We start from the raw sequence: 22559 nt of genomic DNA, 5'->3' as shown, positions 1-22559 counted from the left end.
GCAGGGATGAGACAACACTGTTGCTTAAAATGAGGTAGCAGAATTCCAGAGTCAGCAGTGGCTAAAAAAATATTAAGTCCCTTAGAAATCACAGAAATCCAGGGGCTCCAAACCAGGGGCCAGAGTTATTAGACCTGTTTGGATCTAAAGAGGGAGGGGAAAAAAAGGAAAAAAAAAAAAAAAAGGGGGAGGGAGTCCTCAGCAGATATTTAGACTACAGCAAGGAAGGATCTGTGCATCACGTCTGGCTACAAGACAGACACACTATGGAATGAAAGTGGGCGAAAACTTTGGGCCTTATTGCTGATCACAATGGAGCATGTGCATCAAATAGGTTACCTTCTCAGGTGTGCAAACCTTCAGCCTCCAGGACATTTGCAGTGAAGGAATTATCAGCCAAATTGGTGCCAAAGAGGTCTCTGGTCAGCTTGGCATGGCTTCTCCCTCACTGAGGATGTGGGGCAATAGAATGGTCTTGGATGGTGTAAAGATAGTGCAGGCCACGAGCCAGGTCACATCAGGGAGCTCTGATCCGTGCCTTTGGGGCTCACATCATCCTAGTGCTGAACCTTTGAAAGCTGGCACATCAACACCATGCTGATCCAGAACAGAGGCTCATCAGAAGAGAAATGGGCAGAGGGTGGGCGCAGGATGGCAGTGAGCATGGGCTGCATTGGAGGAAGGGAGCCGCCTCTGGCAGCGGGCTAAATCCAGCCTTGCTACTGACTGGCTATGTGACTGTGGTCTCTGGGACCCAGATTCCTCTATTTATACAATTATTCAAAAAACATGGGACTGGTCTGGTTTGCAAAGTGCTATTATTCCTCTGGCCTCAAATCTGGCCCTGCAGAGAACTTTTTTAGTGAAACCTCACAGAGTGAAGCTAGCACACAGGAATGCAGGCACAGGGCTTGGGATGCTGCTCATTGGCACAGGAACTGCAACTGGGGAGGAAACTGAAGGGCTTGCAGGGTGGGGAACCTGCAGCCTTGGGGTCATGTGTGACCTTCTGGATCCTTGATTGTGGCCTTTTGACCGAATACAAATCTCTTTGAGGTTTGCTCCATGAGGTTTGGATTCAGCTGAGGGGCCACAATTGAGGATCTGGAGAGCCACATGTGGTCTGAGTCTGCAGGTTTTCCACCCCTGAACATTGGAATGGAGGCATAATCTAGTTTTAGGGAAGAGTAAAAGAAAATATCCCTAAGAAGGATGGTTTTCTGGGTAACACTTTAAAGTGACAATCTGTACTGATCTTGAGTCTCAGAGACAGCGTCAAAAATAGCAGCAGGTTTTCTATTAGGCTACAGTCAGAGAGAAAAGAACATGAACCTCAGGGACAGTGACAAAGGTGGCTGTTGTCAGGGCCCTTCCCCTGACATCTGCACAGACTAATGGCAAACAGAAGCCTCACCCCCAAGGTGCAAAAGAGAATATTAAGCTGAAGTGACCTGTTTGACAGATGCTGGATTTGCTCCCTGCCACGAATTCCTAAACTCACCTCATAGAGCCATGGCTCTGGGCTTTGCAATGCAGAGTGTTCTGGGTCCATTAACTTCTGGAAGCATCAGCTTTTACTCGGGTCATTTCGGAACCCCCAGCTAGCTGCTGAGATCTTCCTGAGATTTACATTCAGAGCATTCTCAAGTCCTCAGATGTAAAGAAGGCATGAGGCGACTCTCTCCAACTTCTTCAGGGTCAGTGAAATCCATGCATCTCATTATTTTTATACAGAATATCTTCAAAGACATCTACCCCTCATCAGTACATATTCATGATTCTTTTATTGCAACATCCCACAGAAGAGCCATTCTTTTCTCCTCACCACTGGAATTCCAAAATGATACCAATTTCTTGTTGCATTCTCAAACATATCCCAGACATTTCTCCTTCCCTTTCCTCCTCTCCCAGTTCCCTCTATCATGGAATCTTCTCTTATCTGGAAGCAGGGCATCTGCAATTGTGACACTAGTGGCTTATGATTCACTTATATTGCTTCTAAGACCCTAAAGATCTAAATGCTCCTTCTGGCACTCCCATACCCAATCAGACAGATAACATGAAGAAACTTCTCCCAAGTGCAGAATCATGTGTATTCTGAGTGACTGAACTAGCATTCAAGTTTTGACCAGTTTCAAGATGCTGCTATTATACAACAAGAAAACCATATACAGACACTGCAATCTATGTTACAAAGGAAGACTTAGTTGGTATACAAGAGTTGAAGGTTTCGGGTTATATGTATGCAATACATCCAGAAGGCTGTTTGAATACACTAAGAGCCTTACTACTTTCAGGGCTTAAGTTTACCTTGCTGGAAGTAAGGCTTCTGAAATGTTGCATTCCTTTTTCAAGACCCTGACCACTGTTTAGTGTGCTAACTCCAAGAATTTATGATTTTTTTTTAACTCCCTTAGAGGAGAGATGAGAAACTCTTATAAAACCAGATGTGAGAGGTGTTATAACACCACCTTCCATATAATGCATAGCCTCATTTATTAACTCACTCTAACCTCAAAGAACCCCAAGAGATAAACAGAATAGATATTTCCCCTATCTGAAGAATGGAAAAATGGAGGCACAGAGTTCACATGATTTGCACAAGGGCAATCCGCTGTTTAAGGGGATAGCCAGAATCAGGCTCTGGCCTTGAATCCTGTATTCTTTCCAGCAGGCCTTGTGGGCAGCTGTGACAAGTGTATCCCAGCCACCTGGCTGAGGCTTAGAGCCTATGGCCAGCTATAGTATGGGAAATCATGGAGGAGGGCTGGCTACGGTCCAGCTGTGGTCCAGCTTCCTCTACTTCTAGATAGATCTGGTTCCAGGCAGTGATTCCAATGACTACAGATGTCACTAACAGCTGGAAAATGGGCCTTCTTTGGCAAAGGAACCTGGACACACTCTCTAGCTGCTCTGCTCAGGATGAGATCGTGCTATTATAGATGCAGTGGGGAGATTAGACTTGCACTACGTAGTAGAAATGAGTGAATGCAGCTTCCAGAAGGTCATCACTTGATTCAGATGTTTACACAGAAGCATCTGACCAATTCCAGTGAGAATAAACCTAAAACTATCTTTCCTTTAAAGCCACCCTGAGTGGTAAAGATCAGGTACATGTCTTAACCTATGAAAAGGTGAAGTATTATCATTTTTCAACTGTACAAGACACATTACTGGGGTTACAGTTCAGTGGCATGCACCCTATGTTGGACTGCATTTAAATTACAACTGTGTGGTGTGACAGCTCCACTACTTGGCATCAAACATTTGTTAGTTGTACAACTGTTATTTGGTGAAATCTGGTTCTAACTACAATATTTTAAAGGCCAATTCCTGTTTAAATGTGTCATGAGAAAATGTAATAGTTTAACTTTATACCCATTTTACACTTACAGTAGAATAAATATAGGAATTTATGCACCCAAATGGGTGCTGTTGCCTTCAAAGTAGTCATCTTGGGCAAATGTATGCTTATTCCAATGAAGTTGACCCTATTCAGAACATTTCTAGAACCCTCTTTGTAAAGTATCGATTTGTAAGCTTCCTCAATGTTGGTGAATCTTTGTCTTTTAAGGATATATCTGTTTTTTGAAGAATGGGGTTTTTTTTCTGCAGGTTTTGGCCAGGGTTGGATTTGAACCTGCCACCTCTGGTATACTGGGCTGGCACCCTACTCCTTGAGCCACACGTGCCACCCAGAATGGTTTTTCTTTAAGACAGCCAAAGAGCATTAGAAAATAAGTCTGAAAAATAAAATGGGTAATAGTGCTCAGGAATACCTTAATGGGTATTGAGGAGTGGGACGGGGGGGGAGGGGGGGTGTAGGCAGATAAAAAACAAGGTCTATAAAAAAAAAAACAAGGTCTAAGTATAAAGTTGTGGGCCTCTTTTCTTGCATGGCTTCAAAGATAATTCTAAAGAATTCTAAGCGTTCTTGGCATGTGCAATATCACAGCTCAAGAGGATGATCTCCCAAGGAAATAATTCCAATTAGGCTAACTCTTGAGTGTGTATATTCTAGTGTATTTGGTTAAAAAGATAGCTTTGCTCATCCTTGGTCAGACTTCATATAAACAAAAATGGAAAACTCCATCTGTAAGATTTCTGCCAAGGGAGGGATCTCATCTACTGCTTGAAGAGTTAAAATGAAAAGCACTTGGTGTCATGTCTACATTAGCTCCCCCCCAAAATGTGCAATAAGTAATTTCTGATACCTGAGTCACCTCAGTTTGGAAAAATAGGTAAGGACAGGTCTCTGGATCCTGGATAAAAGTCAAGGGGATTGGAGTGTGTTTCCAATGGCTCTATCTATCCAATAGACCCACAACACCAACTCATACAAGAAAACCTCCTACACCTAAGTAGGACACAAAGTTTCATTAGAGGAGGGGAAGAATGATTATCTTCCAGTAGCTTTCTATGATTAAAAACCCACTGGCTTCTAGATGACAAGTGAACAGAGTCCACTGAAAAGTCCATGGTATTAGATTCTAGTGCATGCTTAAGAAATAGTGTGGCCACTAGCTCATTGAAGTGCATTTCCGGCTGAGGCCCAAGGCAGCAAAGGTGCAAGAAGCTGCTGGAGCTGATACTGGTTGAGGCAAGGCCTATAAATTCAGAGTGGGAAAGCAATTTGTAGAAAGCCCCAGATACAAAGCAGGACATTTGCCAACCACTGAAGTCAAAGAATGTTCAATCTCACTTTCTACAAAATGCTTCACTGAGAATGCTAATGAGGAAGCTCCCTAAAACACCATATCCTGAGTGTTGGAGAAATATAGTCAAGATGGTGATTGATGGGAGCAGAGACAGATCCTCTAATAGAGTTGGAACTGCATGTTCTCTGAGCATTGCACACACTTAATGAAGAACATATGACTGCAGTCACATTCCACCTCATCTGCACACGCCTCCATCTCATGGTGGCTTTTGAGTACAGGTATTTCCAAGAGCCATTTCAAGTTAATAGCTTCTACTGCTAAAAGTAAGAAGCAGCAGCGCCGTTGGTGCCTTAAAGTTAGCCATAATATCTAAGTGCTTGCAGCAAACATCAGTCTCAGATTCATCAGTCTGGATGTTGTTCTTGGTGAGTGTTTTTATATTTGTCTTTGTAAAAACCACAAAGCTAGGCCCTTTGCTTAAATCGTTAGAAAGAATGCTGAGTGCCCAGATGGGATTTCTAGTTTCTGTGCAAATGAAATCACGTTAGTCCAAATTTTATTCACTCAAAACTATGAGGGAAGCAGTAGGATTTGATTTAAATGCTGCCAAAAAGCAGGAATTCACTTAAGTTTTAATTCTGAAGCAATCCTGTTGTTAATGTTGTAGCCAGGCTCAGACAGCATGGGAGGAGGAGCCCCCATTGTGCTTGCTGAGGAATCCCGGATCTCTCCCAGTTCAGGCTCACTCTCACTAGAGGTAGACCCATTGTTGATGGTGTAGACGTTCTCTGCAACTCCCTGAGTTGAAGCGCAGCCATCTGGCTCGTTCTTCTCCCTGGGACTTGACAGTCCTGGGAGGACAGCCATCTTCCCAGTCTGTCTGTTTGGCAGCAAGGACATGGTATAGTCTGCAATGATCCCACCCACATCTAAGTTGCATGCCTGGTCGAAGGCTAGGAAGCCAACATTGGCATTTGCCTCACACACTACAAAGGAGCCATCATCCATGATAAGGAGATCAATGCCACAGAAGTCCATACCCAGGATGTTGGACACCTGAATAGCCAACTGCTTGCCTTGTTCTGTCAGCGGGCACATGACGCCCACACCACCTGTGGGGAAAGCAGAGTATAAAGGTGACCACAGATAATGACTAATAAGTCAAATGACTCTTCAAGGGAGAAAGAGGGGTCTGCTAAGGAGGGGCAGTAAGACAGGCTCAGTCATTGCTCATAAAAGGTCTGGATGGAAACCAGACCCTTTGGGAAAACAATATAATCATGTCTTATCTAGGGTCTTAAAAATGCTGATTTCCTCTGACCCAGCCATCCCGCTATCAAGGATACAATCTTATGTACAGAAAAAAAACATTTTAGGCACAAAGATGACAGTGTTATTTAAAATATTGGAAAATCACTTCACCTAGTACATAGTGGGCACTTCAATCAATAGTTGTTGAAATAAGAAATAAAAACTTATACTCTAAATATCTTATAATAGGATAAAACTATATTTTATAGCCATTAATAATAATGGTCATAGAGGCTGGGTGCGGTAGCTCACGCCTATAATCCTAGCACTCTGGGAGGCCAAGGCAGATGAATTGCTTGCGCTCAGGAGTTCAAGACCAGCCTGAGCAAGAGCAAGACCCTGTCTCTATTAAAAATAGAAAAACTGGGCAAGAGGATGGCTTGAGCCCAGGAGTTTGAGGTTGCTGTGAGCTATGGTGATGCCATAGCACTTTACCCAGAGTGACAGAGTGAGAGGCTATCTCAAAAAATAAAATAAGTGTTCATAGAGAACTTGTAATTACATGGGAAAACACAGGATTAAATACTGTATGGTGTCATAACTATATAGAAAAAAAAAAAAAAAGACTGGAAAGAATAGTACCAAAATGTCCCTAAACGGTGGAGATGATGAGAAATATCTTCTTTCATTTGACTTTGCTCTATTTTTTCAAATTTCTACATTAAGAATGTACTCTTCTTGTGATTAGAAAAAAAAATTATCTTATGGATTTTTAAGAAGAGAAAGGTAGAGAGGATTTTGAGACAAAATCGCATACAGAGACAGTGTGACTGCCCTTACTTGTTAAAAAACTAGGACTTTAGATTTAATTGTCTCCATTGAGTCTCCCTGAAAAGATTTAAGACTTGTATTCTCAGGCCCAACAACTAATGTCTGTACCTTAATGCTGTCCCTTCCCACCTATGACCTGTAAAGGAAAAGGCTATTAAACAGTTTTAAAATAGCTCAGCAAGAAAAGCCAGATGGATAAATTATAAAACTGTGTGGTTACTAAAGAATGGATTCGATCAAGTCTCTTAAAAAGACAAAATGATAACAGACAAAGCTCAGTACTGTGGCGCTACACACGATTATCATGAACATGAAATGAGATAACATGAAGGTACTTAGTCCTGCGCCTAATCTAGCAGCTAACTCTGTTACATCACTTCATCACAATACTTCACAGCTATCTGTTTATGTGTCTTCTTTACTGGACCACATGCTACCTGAGGCAAGGCTTTCTCATAATCTCTGTACTCCCAATGTCTATCAGAGTCTGTTCATGGACATGCCCAGTGAATAGTAATGAAAGAAGCAGCAAACCAGTCTCTAAGCCTCTTTATTAGTCACAGGGCTTGGTATTCATCTAGTGATTTAGGAAAAAAATAACTGTAGGTGTTTCTTTCTTTTCATATTACCAACACATACATTCATTCAATGAGATTGGCAAGAACTTTTGGTGATGAGGGCAAGAACTTATATCCCTCCCCAGCCCCTAGAATATTTCCATTCACCACCATAGAAAACAAACTTTATCAATAGGTTAATGGGATGGGTTCATACATTCAACTGAAGGCTAAATGGCAGCTTTCTAATATTATCATACATGAAAGTAAAACACAGTTTTCAATTAAATGTAAAAGGAAATGTATTTTCTTCCTGCCATTGCTTTGCGTAGACAATTATTTCCTGTCCAAGCTGTTCCAATAGCCTCGAAATTCATCTCTCTGCCTCCCATCTTATTGCCTTTAATCCATCCTTTACCTACATGGAGCTTTTCTTCAACACTGATCCCTTTTTAAAACCTGACAAGTCCTAATACCTGCAAGACAGGGTTCAGACCTCCATGTCCTGACACTCCTAGCCTGTTGTAGCATTTACACTCATCTTTTCCCCTCCTGGAATGCTCACTGCTAAAAGACTGGGCTTGTTTGTCATTCTTAGGTGTGAGATGCTGGTGTCTAGCAGAGGATCTAATAAGATACTAGGGATCAATACTACACAGTTACTAAATGGGCTCAAATACTCAAGTGAAAAATCCTGGTGGCCTTCCATGACCAACAGGCTGGCCCTGTACTTTTATACCTTACCTAGAGAGCAGTTGCTTTGCATCCGTCCATCTGTGGAGCAGCGAAGCATTGAGCCTATCACCTGGCCCCCTACCACCACTACCCGGATGTCCTTTCCATGCGACTCCTTCACATACTTCTGGAACAGGTAGGGCACGTCATGGCGGATCAGATGGCAGATGTCTGAGAGGTGATGTTTATCTCTTGCCAGAAAAACAGCTTTCCCTTTAAGAAGATAAAGAGCAAGAGCAGTGGTTGGAGAAGCCTCCGAACTTTGTCCTTGACATCCTGCCTCCTTGTCCCAAACAGTCACCAATTAATTCTTTCTGAATCTGCTTTACTTTGGCCCTTGCTCTTTCTCTGACTAGACCTTTGTTTCTTCTCAATGAAAATGGCCTGTTTTCTCTTGATTATTTCTCTCTCTCTCCTAATACTGTTGAGACTCTCTCTATCTTTTTCAAAATGACACAATAATGTATTCCAGAAACACAGAGAAAGGGCCAAAATAAAATCCTAAGGATCTAATCAGTTCAGTGCCCAAACCAGTTAATTAGCATTTCCTATCACCCCAGGCTGCTGATTAGGCAGGATCCACGTCTAATTCGTTTTTTTTTTTTTTTTTTTGTCCTCCAAAACCCCACACTGGGCTCAATGCAAAAGGCAGATGTCAATTAATGTTTACACAACAAAATTAATTGGATATACTTTAGAGAAAGCCCAAGTCTGGATTGAGAGAGATCCAAAAAGGTAACTACAACACTGCATGATATGACATTGAGAGGTCCGAGGATAACACTGTGGGAGCTCAAAAGGAGGACCCACTGGCAGATGTTCTTTGTCCTTTCAAACATAAGGAAGTTATTATTTGGCTATCTTGACTGAATTCCAAATGGAATGACCTATACTTCTATTGATCTCTAGGAAAAGCATTCCTTCTTGATTCTAAATTCTTCATTTTCTGCTTGAATCGACTTCTCCATGTGTGTATTAGTTAACAGATCTGAGTAGGGGTTGGTGATAAGGGTGCTCGGTAAATCTGACATGAGCATACTCAGTCTCAGCAATTTTTTAAAGCAAATATAGAACAAAGAGATGGTTTTCCTAAGTTTTGTGTCATCATCTTAAAAGGAGTGGAACCCTTCTGAAGTCTTATAAAAAAGAGTGATGGGCATTGGTCCCTAATGTCACACAAGACTGAAAAGTAACCTCCAAAACATGTCATAACCAGGATTCACTCATTCCTGAGAAATGGAGAGCTAGAGAAGTGGGGCCAAATGACCTGAGGGTGTCCAAGTAGCAGGTGATAGCAGGGTATGCAGTTTAGTGCGCAGTCAGTGTCAGGGAAGTTGAAGTGGGTCCAGCAAGTGGGCACAGGAGGAAGACACAGAGGCCTCAGCAGGTGCACAGAAGTGTTTCAAGTCTCAATCAATGAGCAAAGGTACAAGTAGTTAGATGTCTGGCCCCAAGAGATCTGGCACCTGGCAACAGATAGCGGGGATTCTGTTACAGGCACTGGGGTTCTCTAGACATTAGGTGAGATTTTCAGCAGAGATGGGGGCTAGAGATAGGAATATATTTCCTGGTTCCTGGGACAGAGGTTCTAATATGGGGCTTAGTTAATAAAGTTTTAAGGGAAGAAGAAAAAAGTGGGGAAGCATACTAATACTCATCATCTAAGTGCCAAAGACTTTTTTTTTTTTTTTTACTATTTCATTTACACTTCACAGTGGCCTTATGATGCTATTATGGTAAGAATGATTATTCCTGTTTTATTGATAAGGAAAAAAAGGGTCCATAAGATGGGTAACTTTCTCAAGAGTACTTAAGAAAGTCACTGTGCACTTACTGTCTTCTTTAGATTTATTTCCATATCCTAATGTCTAAATTAACTGTAACTGTTTACTTCCTATCCATTTTCCCTGCTAAACTACTATGTATTATACTACCAAAGAAAAATCTGAAAATGAAATTAAGAACACAATTCTATTATGATAGCACCAAAAGGAATAAAATATTTAGAAATAAATATAACCAAAAAAGAACAAGACTTACATTCTGAAAACTATAAAACATTACTGAAAGAAATTAAAGAGCTATATAAATGGAAAGACAGACCATGTTCATAAAAATTGTTAAGCAATACTCATCAACTGACCTACAGATTGAATGCAATCCCTATCAAAATCCTAACTTCCTTTTTTTGCATAAAGTGAAAAGCTGATCCTAAAATTTATATGGAAATGCTAAAGGACTCCAAATAGCCAATCTTGAAAAAGAAGGACAAAGTTGGAAGACTCATACTTTTCCATTACAAAACCTACTACAAAGTTATAGGAATGAAGACTATGTGGCCTGGCATAAAGTTAGAATCATATATCAATAAAATGTAATTGAAAAGCCCAGAAATTTTACACATCTGGTCAAATAATTTTTTTTTTTTTTTTTAGAGACAGAGTCTCACTTTATCACCCTTGGTAGAGAGTGCCATGACATCACAGCTCACAGCCACCTCCAACTCCTGGGTTTAGGCAATTCTCTTGCCTCAGCCTCCCCAGTAGCTGGGACTATAGGCACCTGCCACAATGACTGGCTATTTTTTTTTGTTGCAGTTTGGCTGGGGCTGGGTTTGAACCCACCACCATTGGTATATGGGGCCGGTGCCCTGCTCCCTGAGCCACAGGCGCCACCCTGGTCAAATAATTTTTGACAAGGTTCCAAGAATAAGGAAAAAACTATCTTTTCAACAAACGGCACTGGGAAAACTGAATATCCACATGCAAAAGAATGAATTTGGATCCCTACCACACACCATATACAAAAATTAACTCAAAATGGCTCAAAGACTCAAATGTAAGGGCTAAAACTATAAAACTCTTAGAAGGCAACATACATAAAAAATATGTGTGACCTTAAATTAGGCAAGCAAAAAATTACATCAAAAGTACATAAACCAAAGGGGAAAACAGACAAGTGAACTTTATGAAAATAATTTTTGTAGTCCCAGCTACTCAGGAGCCTGAGGCAGGAGGATCACTTGAGCCCAGGAATTTGAGGCCGCAGTGAGCTATGATGACACCATTGTACTGGATGACAGAGCAACACCTTGTCTCAAAAAAAAAAAAAAAAAAACAGAGAAAAAAGAATAACCATATGACCTAGCAATTCTACTCATAGGTATATACCCAGGAGAAATGAAAGTGTCCACACAAAAAAATATGTACAGAAATGTTCATAGGAATCACAAAGTGTAAATAACCCAAATGTCCACCAGCTACACAATAGAATATGACTGAGTCATAACAAGGAATGGAGTAATGCTACTTGTTGCAACATGAATAAAACTTTAAACACACACCATGCTAAATGAAGAAGCCAGACATAAAAAGTCCACATATTATATAAATCTGTTTACATACAATAGCTGTAAGAGGCAAATCTATAGAAACAGAAAGTAGATCAGTGGTTACCAAGGACTGAGGGAGGGGCAATGGGGACTATCTTCTAATAGGTAGGGAAGTTTTTTTTGAGAGTGATGGAAATGTTCTTAAATTAGATAATTGCCATGGTTGTGAAACAGTGAATTTACTAAAATCCACTGAATTTTACACTTTGCAATGGTAAATTTTTAATGTGATTTGTATCTCAATTTAAAATTTAAGAAAAACATTATGTACTATATCTAATTTCTGTTTTCTGTCTTACCTTCTATAATGTAAGCTCCTTGAGAGCAGGAATTTTTGTTTTGCTCACATCTATATCCCCAGAGCCTAGACTATTGCTTGGTACATTTCGTAAGCAGTCAGTAAATATTAGCTCAATTTTATGTTGTATATATTTTACCACAGTAAAATAATGAGTTGAAAGACTGACTGAAATTAAGCATGGAAGTATATCTGGGTCATATTAAGACTCCCCCCTTGCCACCAGACTTGTTTCTTCCACCACTCCTCTACTCACAGGCTGAATTGCTTATACCTCCGCTCCTGCATTTTGCTTACCCACTTTCTCCAGTTCAAATTCTGCATTTCAACTTAGGTCTCTCTTTACTTCCGGTGACACCTTCACAGCAGAGTTGGTTCCTCCCTCCTTTAAGCTCAAGCAGTATAGTGATCACCTACAATGCAACTGTCTACATCCTTTGAGCCTCTTGAGAGCAGTGACTATGTCTAGTTTATGTCTAGACAGTCCTACATCACAGTAATTGGTCATTACATGTCTTTTTAGGGTTACCTCCCCTCACTCCTGGACCATCTGGGTGTCATGATGAGGTCCCTGTTCACATTCTGCAGGAGGACTGATTTCTGCTGCCAGTGTCCTTACTAAGTCCCTGCCATGCATGGAGCACTGCAGCAAGCCTTACACAGACAGGTGCTCAGGATCTTCCCCCCATGCTGAGCAGCTCACAGTCTAATAGAGGAAGCAAGCACATAAAACCACAATAATTGTTATAAAGCGCAGCACTGTCCAAGAGGCATGTACAGAGTGCAATGGGAACAAAGAGGGAAGGGCAGTTAATTCTGTCTGGAATTCAGGGAGGGAGATCAGAGATGTGGATAGAAAAGAAATGACATCTGGAGCTGGACTTCAAGGAGGAGCAGAGGTGTTCACCAGGTTGGCAGAGGAAGATGGCATTCCCAGCAAAGGGAAGAGAGCAGGCAGTTAAAGAGAACAAAATGCATGGTCTGTTTGGCATATGAGAAGTAATCCAAATGGATTATGAAGGGATCGTGTGGCCAGAGAAGGCTGCAAGAGAAGCTTGAGGCTATTTGTACAGGGCCTTCAGTGTCATGATGAAGAATGTGGATTTTGTCTAATAGGCAACACAGAGTCTTTTTAGGAGAGGTTTTCAGCAAAGGAGTGACAAGAATAGGTCTATATTTCAGAAGAATTACTTAAAAAAAAAAAGTATGGAGGATGCACTGGTGATAGAGTTAGGGAAACCAATCACAGTCAAGTCAGCGGTCTGCTGCAAGAGTCCAAGGAAGAGATAAGTAGGACCTGACAAAAGGAAGGACAGTGGGGACCAGCAGGAGGAACAGCGAGCTCCTCAAGGGGGAGCCACGTTTCCCCAGCAACACTGGAGGGGTGCCTTGTCCAGGCCAAGCTGCAGCCCTGATGAACTAACTCATGACCAGGAAGCCCTGGAGAAGTAGCACTGACCCCGGTGGCCTCGGGTGCTCTTCACCACAACCGGGTAGCCCAAGGGCTCAGCTTCATCAATCATTTTTGAGAAGTCTTCATGTCCACCTGTCAAGAAAAGGTGAAAGTCAGTGAAAGTAAGGCTGATAGTCAGGCAGTGGCCACCCCAGCATTGCCCCCTCTGTCAGAATTCTTGTGAGGGCTCATGTCTCTCTGATTAAAGCAATTCAAACCCATTCAATCCAATGGACATGTATCATGCACTTGTAACGTAAGAGGTAGGAGTAGAGAGGTAAGGAAACCAACATTTATCAAGAACCTTCTATGTAGTGAAGGCTTTGTTTGTATGCTCTAGTTCATGCAGTCCTCATAACAAGGGAACCAGCATTACAATGGCCGCAGTAGGAAGAATTCTAAGATGGTCCCTAAGATTCCTACCTCCTGATGTACACAACTTGTATAATCCCCACTCTTGAGTGTGAAAGGGACCACTGAATATGATGGGGTATCTTTCCTGTGATTAGGTCATTAATCTGTTGACTCTGAGTTAATCAAAAGAAAGATGATCCTTGGTGGGCCTGACTGTCAAGTGAGCCCATTAAAAAGGCTGAAGTGTCAGAGAGACTCTTCTGGTGGCTTTGAGAAGGCCATGTGGCCGGGAACAGAGTGCAGCCTTTAGGAGCAGAGAATGGCCCATAGTGCTGGTCCGCAAGGAAGGAGAGACCTCAGTCCTGTGACGGCAAGGAACTGAATGCCAACAACCAGCTGGCTTCAAAGAGAACCTTGAATCTCAAAGGAGATCATAGCCCCAGCCAACACCTTGATTTTAGTCTTATGAGAATCCAGCTCTGCGGTGGCTGGACTGCTGACCTACTGAAAGTGTGAGATAATCAATGGGTGTAACTTTAAGCTGCTTAGATTTTAGTAGTTTGTTATACAGAAGTAAAAACCAACACTCAAAGAAACCATGCCTGGGGATTTAAGTATGACTCCAAAGCCTGAAATGGCTTTCCTACATACCCCTTTAAGCCTTAATTTTAAAACTATGAATAGTAATGTGTATGAAAATTGCCAAAGTGTGGTGGCCCACACCTATAATCCTAGCACTTTGGAAGGCTGAGGTGAGAGAATCGCTTTATGCCAGGAGCTCGAGACCAGTCCAAGCAATAGCAAGATCCTGTCTCTACAAAAAAAGAAAGGAAGGAAGGAAGGGAGGAAGGGAGGAAGGGAGGGAGGGAGGGAGGGAGGGAGGGAAGGAAGGGAGGGAGGGAGGAAGGAAGGAAGGAAGGAAGGAAGGAAGGAAGGAAGGAAGGAAGGAAGGGGGGAGGGAGGGGAGGAGAGAGGGAGGGAGGAAGGAAGGGAGGGAGGGAGGAAGGGAGGGAGGGAGGGAGGGAGGGAGGGAGGGAGGGAGGAAGGAAGGAAGGAAGGAAGGAAGGAAGGAAGGAAGGAAGGAAGGAAGGAAGGAAGGAAGGAAGGAAGGAAGGAAGGAAGGAAGGAAGGAAGGAAGGAAGGAAGGAAGGAAGGAAGGAAGGAAGGAAGGAAGGAAGGAAGGAAGGAAGGAAAAAATTAGCCAGGTATGGTGATATCCACCTGTATTACTCAGGAGGCTGAGGCAGGAACATTGCTAAGGTCAGAAGTTCAACACTGCAGTGAGCTATGATGATGCCACTGCCCTCTACCATGGCCAACAGAATAGATCTAGTCTCAAAAACAAAAAACTTTTAAAACTGTTTTACAAACTTCCTTGATTTCTTGTGTATACTATTGAGCATAACCTTTTCTTTATAACTTAGAGTCAATGTCATGAACCTTAATGAACACTATATCATAAAGCCTTTAGGAACTACATTTGCCCTTTATTTAACGGCACCAAACTGCACTTGCTGTCATATGCCAGCTAATATTTCTCACTGCTGTCAGTATAGAGCAGAAGCTTCTCTTCCTGCTTCTCTTTGCTGTGGGCTTAGAAAGGACAAAACAACTTGTGAGATGATTTTACCAGCATGGGGGAAACTTGGTCCCAGATGAGAGTCTGAAGAACTTTCCCATTGGTTCAGTGAATGAGTTTCAAGTGGGGTTTGTGACACAAATTTGAGTTGCTCAAAGGTCCTTTTGGTTTACTTCCTATCTCACAAAAATGTGGTGGATAATAGATCCGTTTTGTGGGTACCGTACTGTATTAGTTTTCTATTGCTGCTTTAACACATAATCAGCAACTTGGTGATTTAAACAATACGAATCTATCATGTTAAAGTTCTGTACTTGGAAGTCCAACACGGGTCTCAATGGGCTAAAATCAAAGTGACAGGCAGCTCTATTTTTTTTGGAGGATCTAGAGAAAAATCTGTTTCCTTGCCTTTTCTAGCTTCCAGAGCTCATGTCTCTTCCCATCTTAAAAGCCAGTAGTGGCAGGTAGAGTTGTTCTCACATCTCATCACTTTGGTCTTCTTCCATAGTCACATCTCCCTCTGACTCTCTTTTCCATGTTTTTTTTTTTTTTTTTGTAGAGACAGAGTCTCACTATGTTGCCCTTGGTAGAGTGCCATGGCGTCACAGCTCACAGCAACCTCAAACTCTTGGGCTTATGTGATTCTCTTGCCTCAGCCTCTCAAGTAGCTGGAACTACAGATGCCCGCCACAACACCAGCTATTTTTTTTTTGTTGTTGCAGTTGTCATTGTTGTTTTAGCTGGCCCAGGCTGGTTTCGAACCTGCCAGCCTCAGTGTATGTGGCTGGCACCATAACAACTATGCTAAGGGCGCTGAGCCCTCTCTTTCACTTTTTTCTTAGAGACAGAGTCTCACTTTGTCAGCCTCGGTAGAGTGCCGTGGCGTCACAGCGCATAGTAACCTCCAGTTCTTGGGCTTAGGTGATTTTCTTGCCTCAGCCTCCTGAGTAGCTAGGACTATAGGCACCCACCACAGCACCCAGTATGTGTGTGTGTGTTTTTTTGTTTTTGCAGTTTTGGCCAGGGCTGGGTTCAAACCTGCCACCCTTGGTATATGGGGCCAGCGCCCTACTCACTGAGTCACAGGCGCTGCCCTCTCTCTTCCACTTTTAAGGACACTTATTATAAGGGTCCCATTGGATAATTTAGGATAATCTCCTTACCTTAAGGCCATTTAATCAGTAACCTTAACTCCATCTGCTACCCTAATTCCCTTTTGCCATGTAACCAAACATATTCAAAGGTTCCAGAGATCAGGATGTGGGCATCTTTTGGGGGGACCATTATTCTGCCTACTATAGATATATCATAGTTCATGTTGCAAAACAAAATACTCTAGAATATTAACAAGACCTCTCTTGTTCAAAAAAGTGCTAATAATTAAAAAATGAGGAGGCAGCATAGATGATCAGGGGCATCTCCTTCATGGAGATGCCTGTAAGACGGGAACTCTCAACTGGGCCTGGTGGCTCATGCCTGTATTCCTAGCACTGTGCGAGGCCAACGTGGGTGGATTACCTGAGCTCAGGAGTTCAAGACTTGCCTGAGCAAGAGTGAGATCCCATCTCTAAAAAAAATAGCCAGCACTATGGCAGGTGCCTGTAGACCCAGCTACTTGGGAGGCTAAGGCAAGAGGATTGCTTGAACCCAAGAGTTTGAGGTTGCTGTGGGCTATGATGCCATGGCACTCTACCAAGGATGAAAAAATGAAACTCTGTCTCAAAAAGAAAAAAAACAAAAAGGGAACTCCTATTTTCCCCACTGATAATCCTCATCCTCTCTAGCCATACTTTTTTCTTTTCCTTACTGTGCAGTGAGAGAGAGGCCCTCCTAATCTAAGGCCTGCCCCTGTGCTCTGGACCCCTTTCTTTCTCACCTTCTCAGGGGTCTTGTACCATTATGGTGTCCCCTCTCTGTGGTACCTTAACTTCCCACTTCCTAATTTCATGTACTGAGCATCTTGTGCATGTTGTTAAGCATGAGTTCCTTGTTAAACAGAGTCCCTGTTTCTTGACCTTTAATCATCCCTTACCCACAGCTTTGTATCCCTACCATCAAATTACTTGTAAGAGTTAAAGAAACCCACTATTTCCATTTCCTCACTTTCCACTCATTTCCTCATCCCCTGACAATCTGGCTTCTTTCCCTACCACTAAACTAAAGCTGCATTCATTAAACTCCCTGTTGCTAAATCATATGTCTCAGCACTTAATGTTACTTGTCCTTCTGGAATCGCACAATACTTTTGATTCCAGCATCCTTCTTGGAATACTCGCTCCACCAGTTTCTGTGATCTCTCTTCTTTCTCTTCTCACCTCTGAAGTTGCTCCCACTTAGTTATAGGTTCCTCTTCCTTTACCCATTTTCTAAAGGATTCCCTCTTTCTATTTTATTTTTTTTTATTGATGTAAAATATAGATAACATCAAGTGTACCATTTTAACCATTTAAGTGTATAATTCAGCCCTCTTTCCATTCTATGTGTTCTCCCTGTGTATCCATCCTTTCCTGTGACTTCACCTAACATAATGAAGGTCTCCTAGGGTGATATCTGTACTTGTATATACTATAGACATCTCAAAGAGAACATGTCCCAAAGTGAAATCACCTCTCCCCAACCAACCCCTCACCCCTATCCACCAGTCAGCTTCTCTCCTCCATGTTTCTAGTGTCAGGAAATGTCTGCTTTCACATTTGGTTGCCCAAATCAGAAACCAGGGTCACCCTTGATTTCTCTCCACACTCCTTATATCCAACCAATCATGTCTTATTATTTCTATCCCCTTCATAATTCCTGCATCTGTTCACCTATTTTCATTCTTCCTATTAATTTAGACCATCATTGCTCATTGGGATTACTTTATGTACATAAACACCTTCTGCTACTGATCCCATCTCTACTTTACCCATGTCTGATTCCTTTTCCACAGTGGGGCCAAAGTGATCACCTAAACTATGCCTTTGATCAGGCCACCTACTTAATTAAAGCCCCCCCATAAATTCCTGTCAATCTCAGAATTAACCCTGATCTCCTTCACATGCTATACAGAAGAACCTCCACTTCTCTACATTGACTACCTCTAGTTGACCTAATTTTCATAGATTGAACATGCCCCACATGTACATCAGTACAGCAGGCCTCGTTTCTTATGTTGACCACCTCCATATGTTGACTAGTTTGTTATAGTCCCTTGGGTGGTCGACTTATAGAGGTTCTACTGTATATGCCTCCTTATCTTTCTAGCCTTGTATCTCAACACGGTTTCCCATAACATTTTGTGAATTACTCACAACACCACGAACAGGTCATGTTGTCTCTTACCTCTAGGTCTGTCTATATTCTGCTTAGATCACTCCCCACACCTGTTTATTTATCTGGATAAGTTCAGTTTAGTTAGTTGTTATCTCTCTTAGAAACTTTCCTCAATGTCTAACCTCCTTTAGCTCTCCCACATTCTCCTGCACTGCCCAGCACAAACTCTTATGGAGACTCTTATTACATTGCAGTGAAATTGCCTGTTTAGTTGTTGCCCTCTGCCTCTGATGAACTAGGAATGCCTTGAGGGCAAGACTCTCTTACTGCTGTATCCCAACACCTAGTGTGGTGGCTGTCATTATAGTGTATACCTGAAACATACTTAATGAATGACTTATAGAGAGAAAGAAGCAAAGGCATTTCGGACAGAAAGAATGACTAGGATAAAAACTCTGTCTGTTGCAGACAAAGGAATGACAAGAGATAATGGAAGATTGGGAGGGAAAGAAAAGAGAGAGATGTAGGTGGTTTGGGAAGGTAAGTTCCAACTGTATTTGCAGGAGACTCACCATAGGAGAAGGTATCTGGCATGGGCACCCCATGGCCAGCCAGCTCTTGGAATGTCCAAAATTTGTTGATGCAATTTAAGATGCTTTGTGGGCGGTTGACCAAGCGGCAGCCCAGCTTCTCCAGATGTCGCAGGACAGTAATGTCGCTATCTGACTGCACTGATGGTGTGGGCACCCGCACAAGCACCACGTCCGGGAAGCTGGTGAGGGCCTTCTGGTTCAGCTGGAGGCCTGCAATCCAAGGACAAAGGTGAGTGCTGTGCTTCCCATCATGCAGTCCACCAGCGAACTGGTTCCAACGGACACCTCAAGTCCGAACCTAACAGGAACAGAGCCTCAGCAACAACCATGTGGACAACCTGGTTTAACAAGAAGACCCTACAGGCAGCCCATGAATGGGCAGAGCATGATTATGAGAAAACACAAGGGGATAAATAGGAAAAAAGCAGCATGTCAAGAATAATCCAAGTTAGAAGAATTCACAGAAGACATGTAGTCTAACACTTTCCTTCTGTTAGGACTAGCACTACTTAAAGTAAGTGGCTGAAGGCCTCTTAAAGAAAAGAAAACAGAGTAGCTCACTTTAGGAATCCCTTCCATTCTTTTACAACTTATCCTTAAAAAGTCTATTTGACTAGAACGTCATGCAACAATTTAAGTGACTTCTATCAATATAATGAAGGCAGAAATTGCCAACATGAAGTGAAAAAACAAGATACAAAATTATAAACAATGCATTATGATCTCAACTATGTAAACAGACACAAGGTGGAAATGGCTACAAGGAAATATGCTAACATTTTAACAGTGGGCAATAGGAATATAGGTAATTTCCTCTTTATATATTATACACATCTGTATTTTTCAAAATATCTTCATGTACCTATTACCTTTATAACAAAAAACTTAAGTCTACTAAAAATCAACTCGATATTAAACTGAATTAGAATCTATCCATATACAGTAGCAAAAAGACCTGATGCCCTATCACACTGGGTTCAATGGGAGTATGAGCTTGACGTGAAGACTGAGAAGAACATGAGCAGTCTTCAAATTTCTGAAAGGCTTGCATGAAAAAGAATTAATTGTTTTATCTTGTATGACTCTTAAGAGAAAGAGCTGTCCGTAAAACCATTATTTTCTCTCTGTTCACTGCTCTAAACTCAGACTAGTGCCTGGTACATGGTGGCCACTCATTGTTTGAATTGAACAGAAGCTTCAGGGAGATAGATTTGGACTCAACAAAAGGGATACTTTCACACCCTCTTAGGATGTAACAGACTGAGGCTCTTTGATCACTCAAGAATGGGACAGAAGGAATGCAAGTGTCAGAGAGGCTAGCAGCAACTTGCATGGTCCCTTTCAGCCCCAACATCCTATAGTTTGAACTATTCTGAATAGGTACCTAGGTATCTACAATGCACCCAGCATCTGGGGAGGGAATGATGGAGACAGGAAATGGGATGAGTAGGTCAATGAGAAGTAAGTTCAAGGAGTGACTTGGTCTGTCTTATGAATCTCAAAGTGGTCTCTAAAATGCTCTAAAGAAAACCTTTAGGGCGGCGCCTGTGGCTCAAAGGAAGTGGCGGGTTCAAACTCAGCGCCTGCCAAAAACTGCAAAAGAAAAAAAAAATTATAAAAGGAAAACCTTTAAAAACACTACAGAACCACCTATTAGGCTTTAACCTAGGACACCTTCTATTTCATAAGTGATATTATACTGCATAACTGCACAATTCCAAGAAAACAAAAGGTGTAAATGAAGTTGTAATTTCTCGATCGGGTGATGAATATTATTACTAAAAAAGCTCCAAGCACAAAAATGAAAAACAAAATACTCACAAAACTAGTATATGGCTCTAATTTGCACACTTTCCCCCTATTCTAGGAGGTGTTTCATAGATTAAAAAAGGCAGGCTGAGAGTAGGTGCAGTCATTACAATAAATTGTTTTTAGTACTTCTATTGATAGTATGAACCCAAGGAACCACAACATAATTTTCAGGGAAGAGTCATAAAGAGCATCCAGGTCGCCTTCACTTTGCTCTCATAAAATAGCACTATTTATATATGCTTTTACTGTGCTTTGAAAAATTCTTTTGTTACTTATAGTTCTTGGGGAAAATAGTATGAAAGGGGGGAAGTAAAGCTTATGAAATATCTTCAAAAGTGGTAGGAGAAGAAAGAAAAGTATTCAAGTTAATGAAAACAGTGAATAAATACAGAACGCCCAGGACAACATTACACAGTGAGATAATATATATGCAAAATGCTTTGAAAAGTATAAAATGTTATATATACATATGTAAGGCACTGGCAGTATTATTACACAGGTAATTTTACTAAGCAAAGTAGGACAAGTTATGGAGATTTTTACCACCTAATGAGAACAAGGGCTTTGCAATAGAAAAGTGACCTAGAGAGATGAGAAGCAACAAAAACATCTGGCTTTCAAATCCCAACACGAGACCACAAACAATTAAACTTCTAAATGGGCAGGATTTAGTCATTTCTGGAAATACCAACCACAAGGGGACAGAGACAGCTCAGCCTTAACAAGCAGGCTCACACAGACCTAGGTAGGAAGTCTTACCAGGACTCCATCTCTCTTCTCCAAAGGTAAATCTTTGGGCCTGGCTCATTCCAACTGAATCCTTGAATAAATGAAGAATGGCATGAGTTAAAGTGTAGCCCAAAAGGCAAGCAGTTAGACAGGTCTGGTGTCTGACTCTGAGTTAGCTGCCCAGCCCTGAGCTGAGAGGCCATGACAAGTGCAGGGATGCATCTGTGCCCGCTGAGATAGCTCTAACATTCTTGCTGCATGCAACTTCATTTTCTGATTGCCTTTGCCGTCACAGTCCCATAACTAGTAGATGTGAGACTGTTGCTCATAGTGTGGCTTTAGTGGGAGCAGCAGTTCCACACAGTCATGACCAAGGACAAGTTGGGTTTAAGGCTGGCCCTTGGCAAACCTGTCTGTGAATTCTGACACCTTGAACCCTTAAGTAATCTCTGCTCCCCCTCCCTATTAACATTGTCTTTCAGGAAAGGACCTAATAAACCTAACACAGGGTGGAGCTTAATATGTCACCTTTGCCAGGATCCTTAACACGTACACTGCAGTCTATGGAGCTGGTGCAGGACCCATGTAATTTAAGTGCCCTAGTGCGCTTGGGTGTCACCTTAACTTGAGGAGGCACGTGATACTTGTGGGATATCTGGGGTCTCCGAGACTCCTGGGTTAGACTTGAGATTTATTATGCTTAGCCTCAAACTACTACTACTACTATTACTACTACTTATTATTATTATTATTAATTATTATTGCAGTTTGGCTGGGGCCAGGTTCAAACCCACCACCTTCGGTATATGGGGCTGGCACCCTACCCACTGAGTCACAGGTGCCACCCCTCAAACTACTTTTTAAATTTAAGCTAAAATGATCACTTTGTCCCAAAGCAGGTCAATAAGATAGTAGCAAGAATAAGAACAAACCTCAAAGTAGTTAGTACAGTGACCAACTGCCAACCTAGTTTACATCAACTTTTTGAAACACAACAATATTTTCTTTATATTAAAAAGAACCTACTTTTAATGGGTAATTGTGTTCTGACTTCTTTTTGAAC

General features: G+C 41.9%; 1 protein-coding gene across 1 annotated transcript in view; it reads right to left on the bottom strand.

Annotated features, from left to right (window-relative positions):
- Positions 1-5077: 5077 nt before the first annotated feature.
- The window catches only part of RIMKLA (ribosomal modification protein rimK like family member A), a 30790-nt gene continuing 13308 nt past the window's right edge, over positions 5078-22559 (bottom strand). Inside the window, exons 2-5 of the mRNA XM_053576397.1 lie at positions 18935-19165; positions 13184-13270; positions 8045-8248; positions 5078-5773 (exon numbers count right to left, since the gene is read on the bottom strand). Coding sequence (XP_053432372.1) covers positions 5283-5773; positions 8045-8248; positions 13184-13270; positions 18935-19165 — 1013 coding nt within the window. The 3' untranslated portion in view covers positions 5078-5282. The remainder of the gene's footprint in view (positions 5774-8044; positions 8249-13183; positions 13271-18934; positions 19166-22559) is intronic.

Source organism: Nycticebus coucang, chromosome 22, assembly GCF_027406575.1.
Source record: "Nycticebus coucang isolate mNycCou1 chromosome 22, mNycCou1.pri, whole genome shotgun sequence".
Classification (NCBI taxonomy): domain Eukaryota; kingdom Metazoa; phylum Chordata; class Mammalia; order Primates; family Lorisidae; genus Nycticebus; species Nycticebus coucang.
This window is presented reverse-complemented; position numbering and strand designations above follow the sequence as displayed.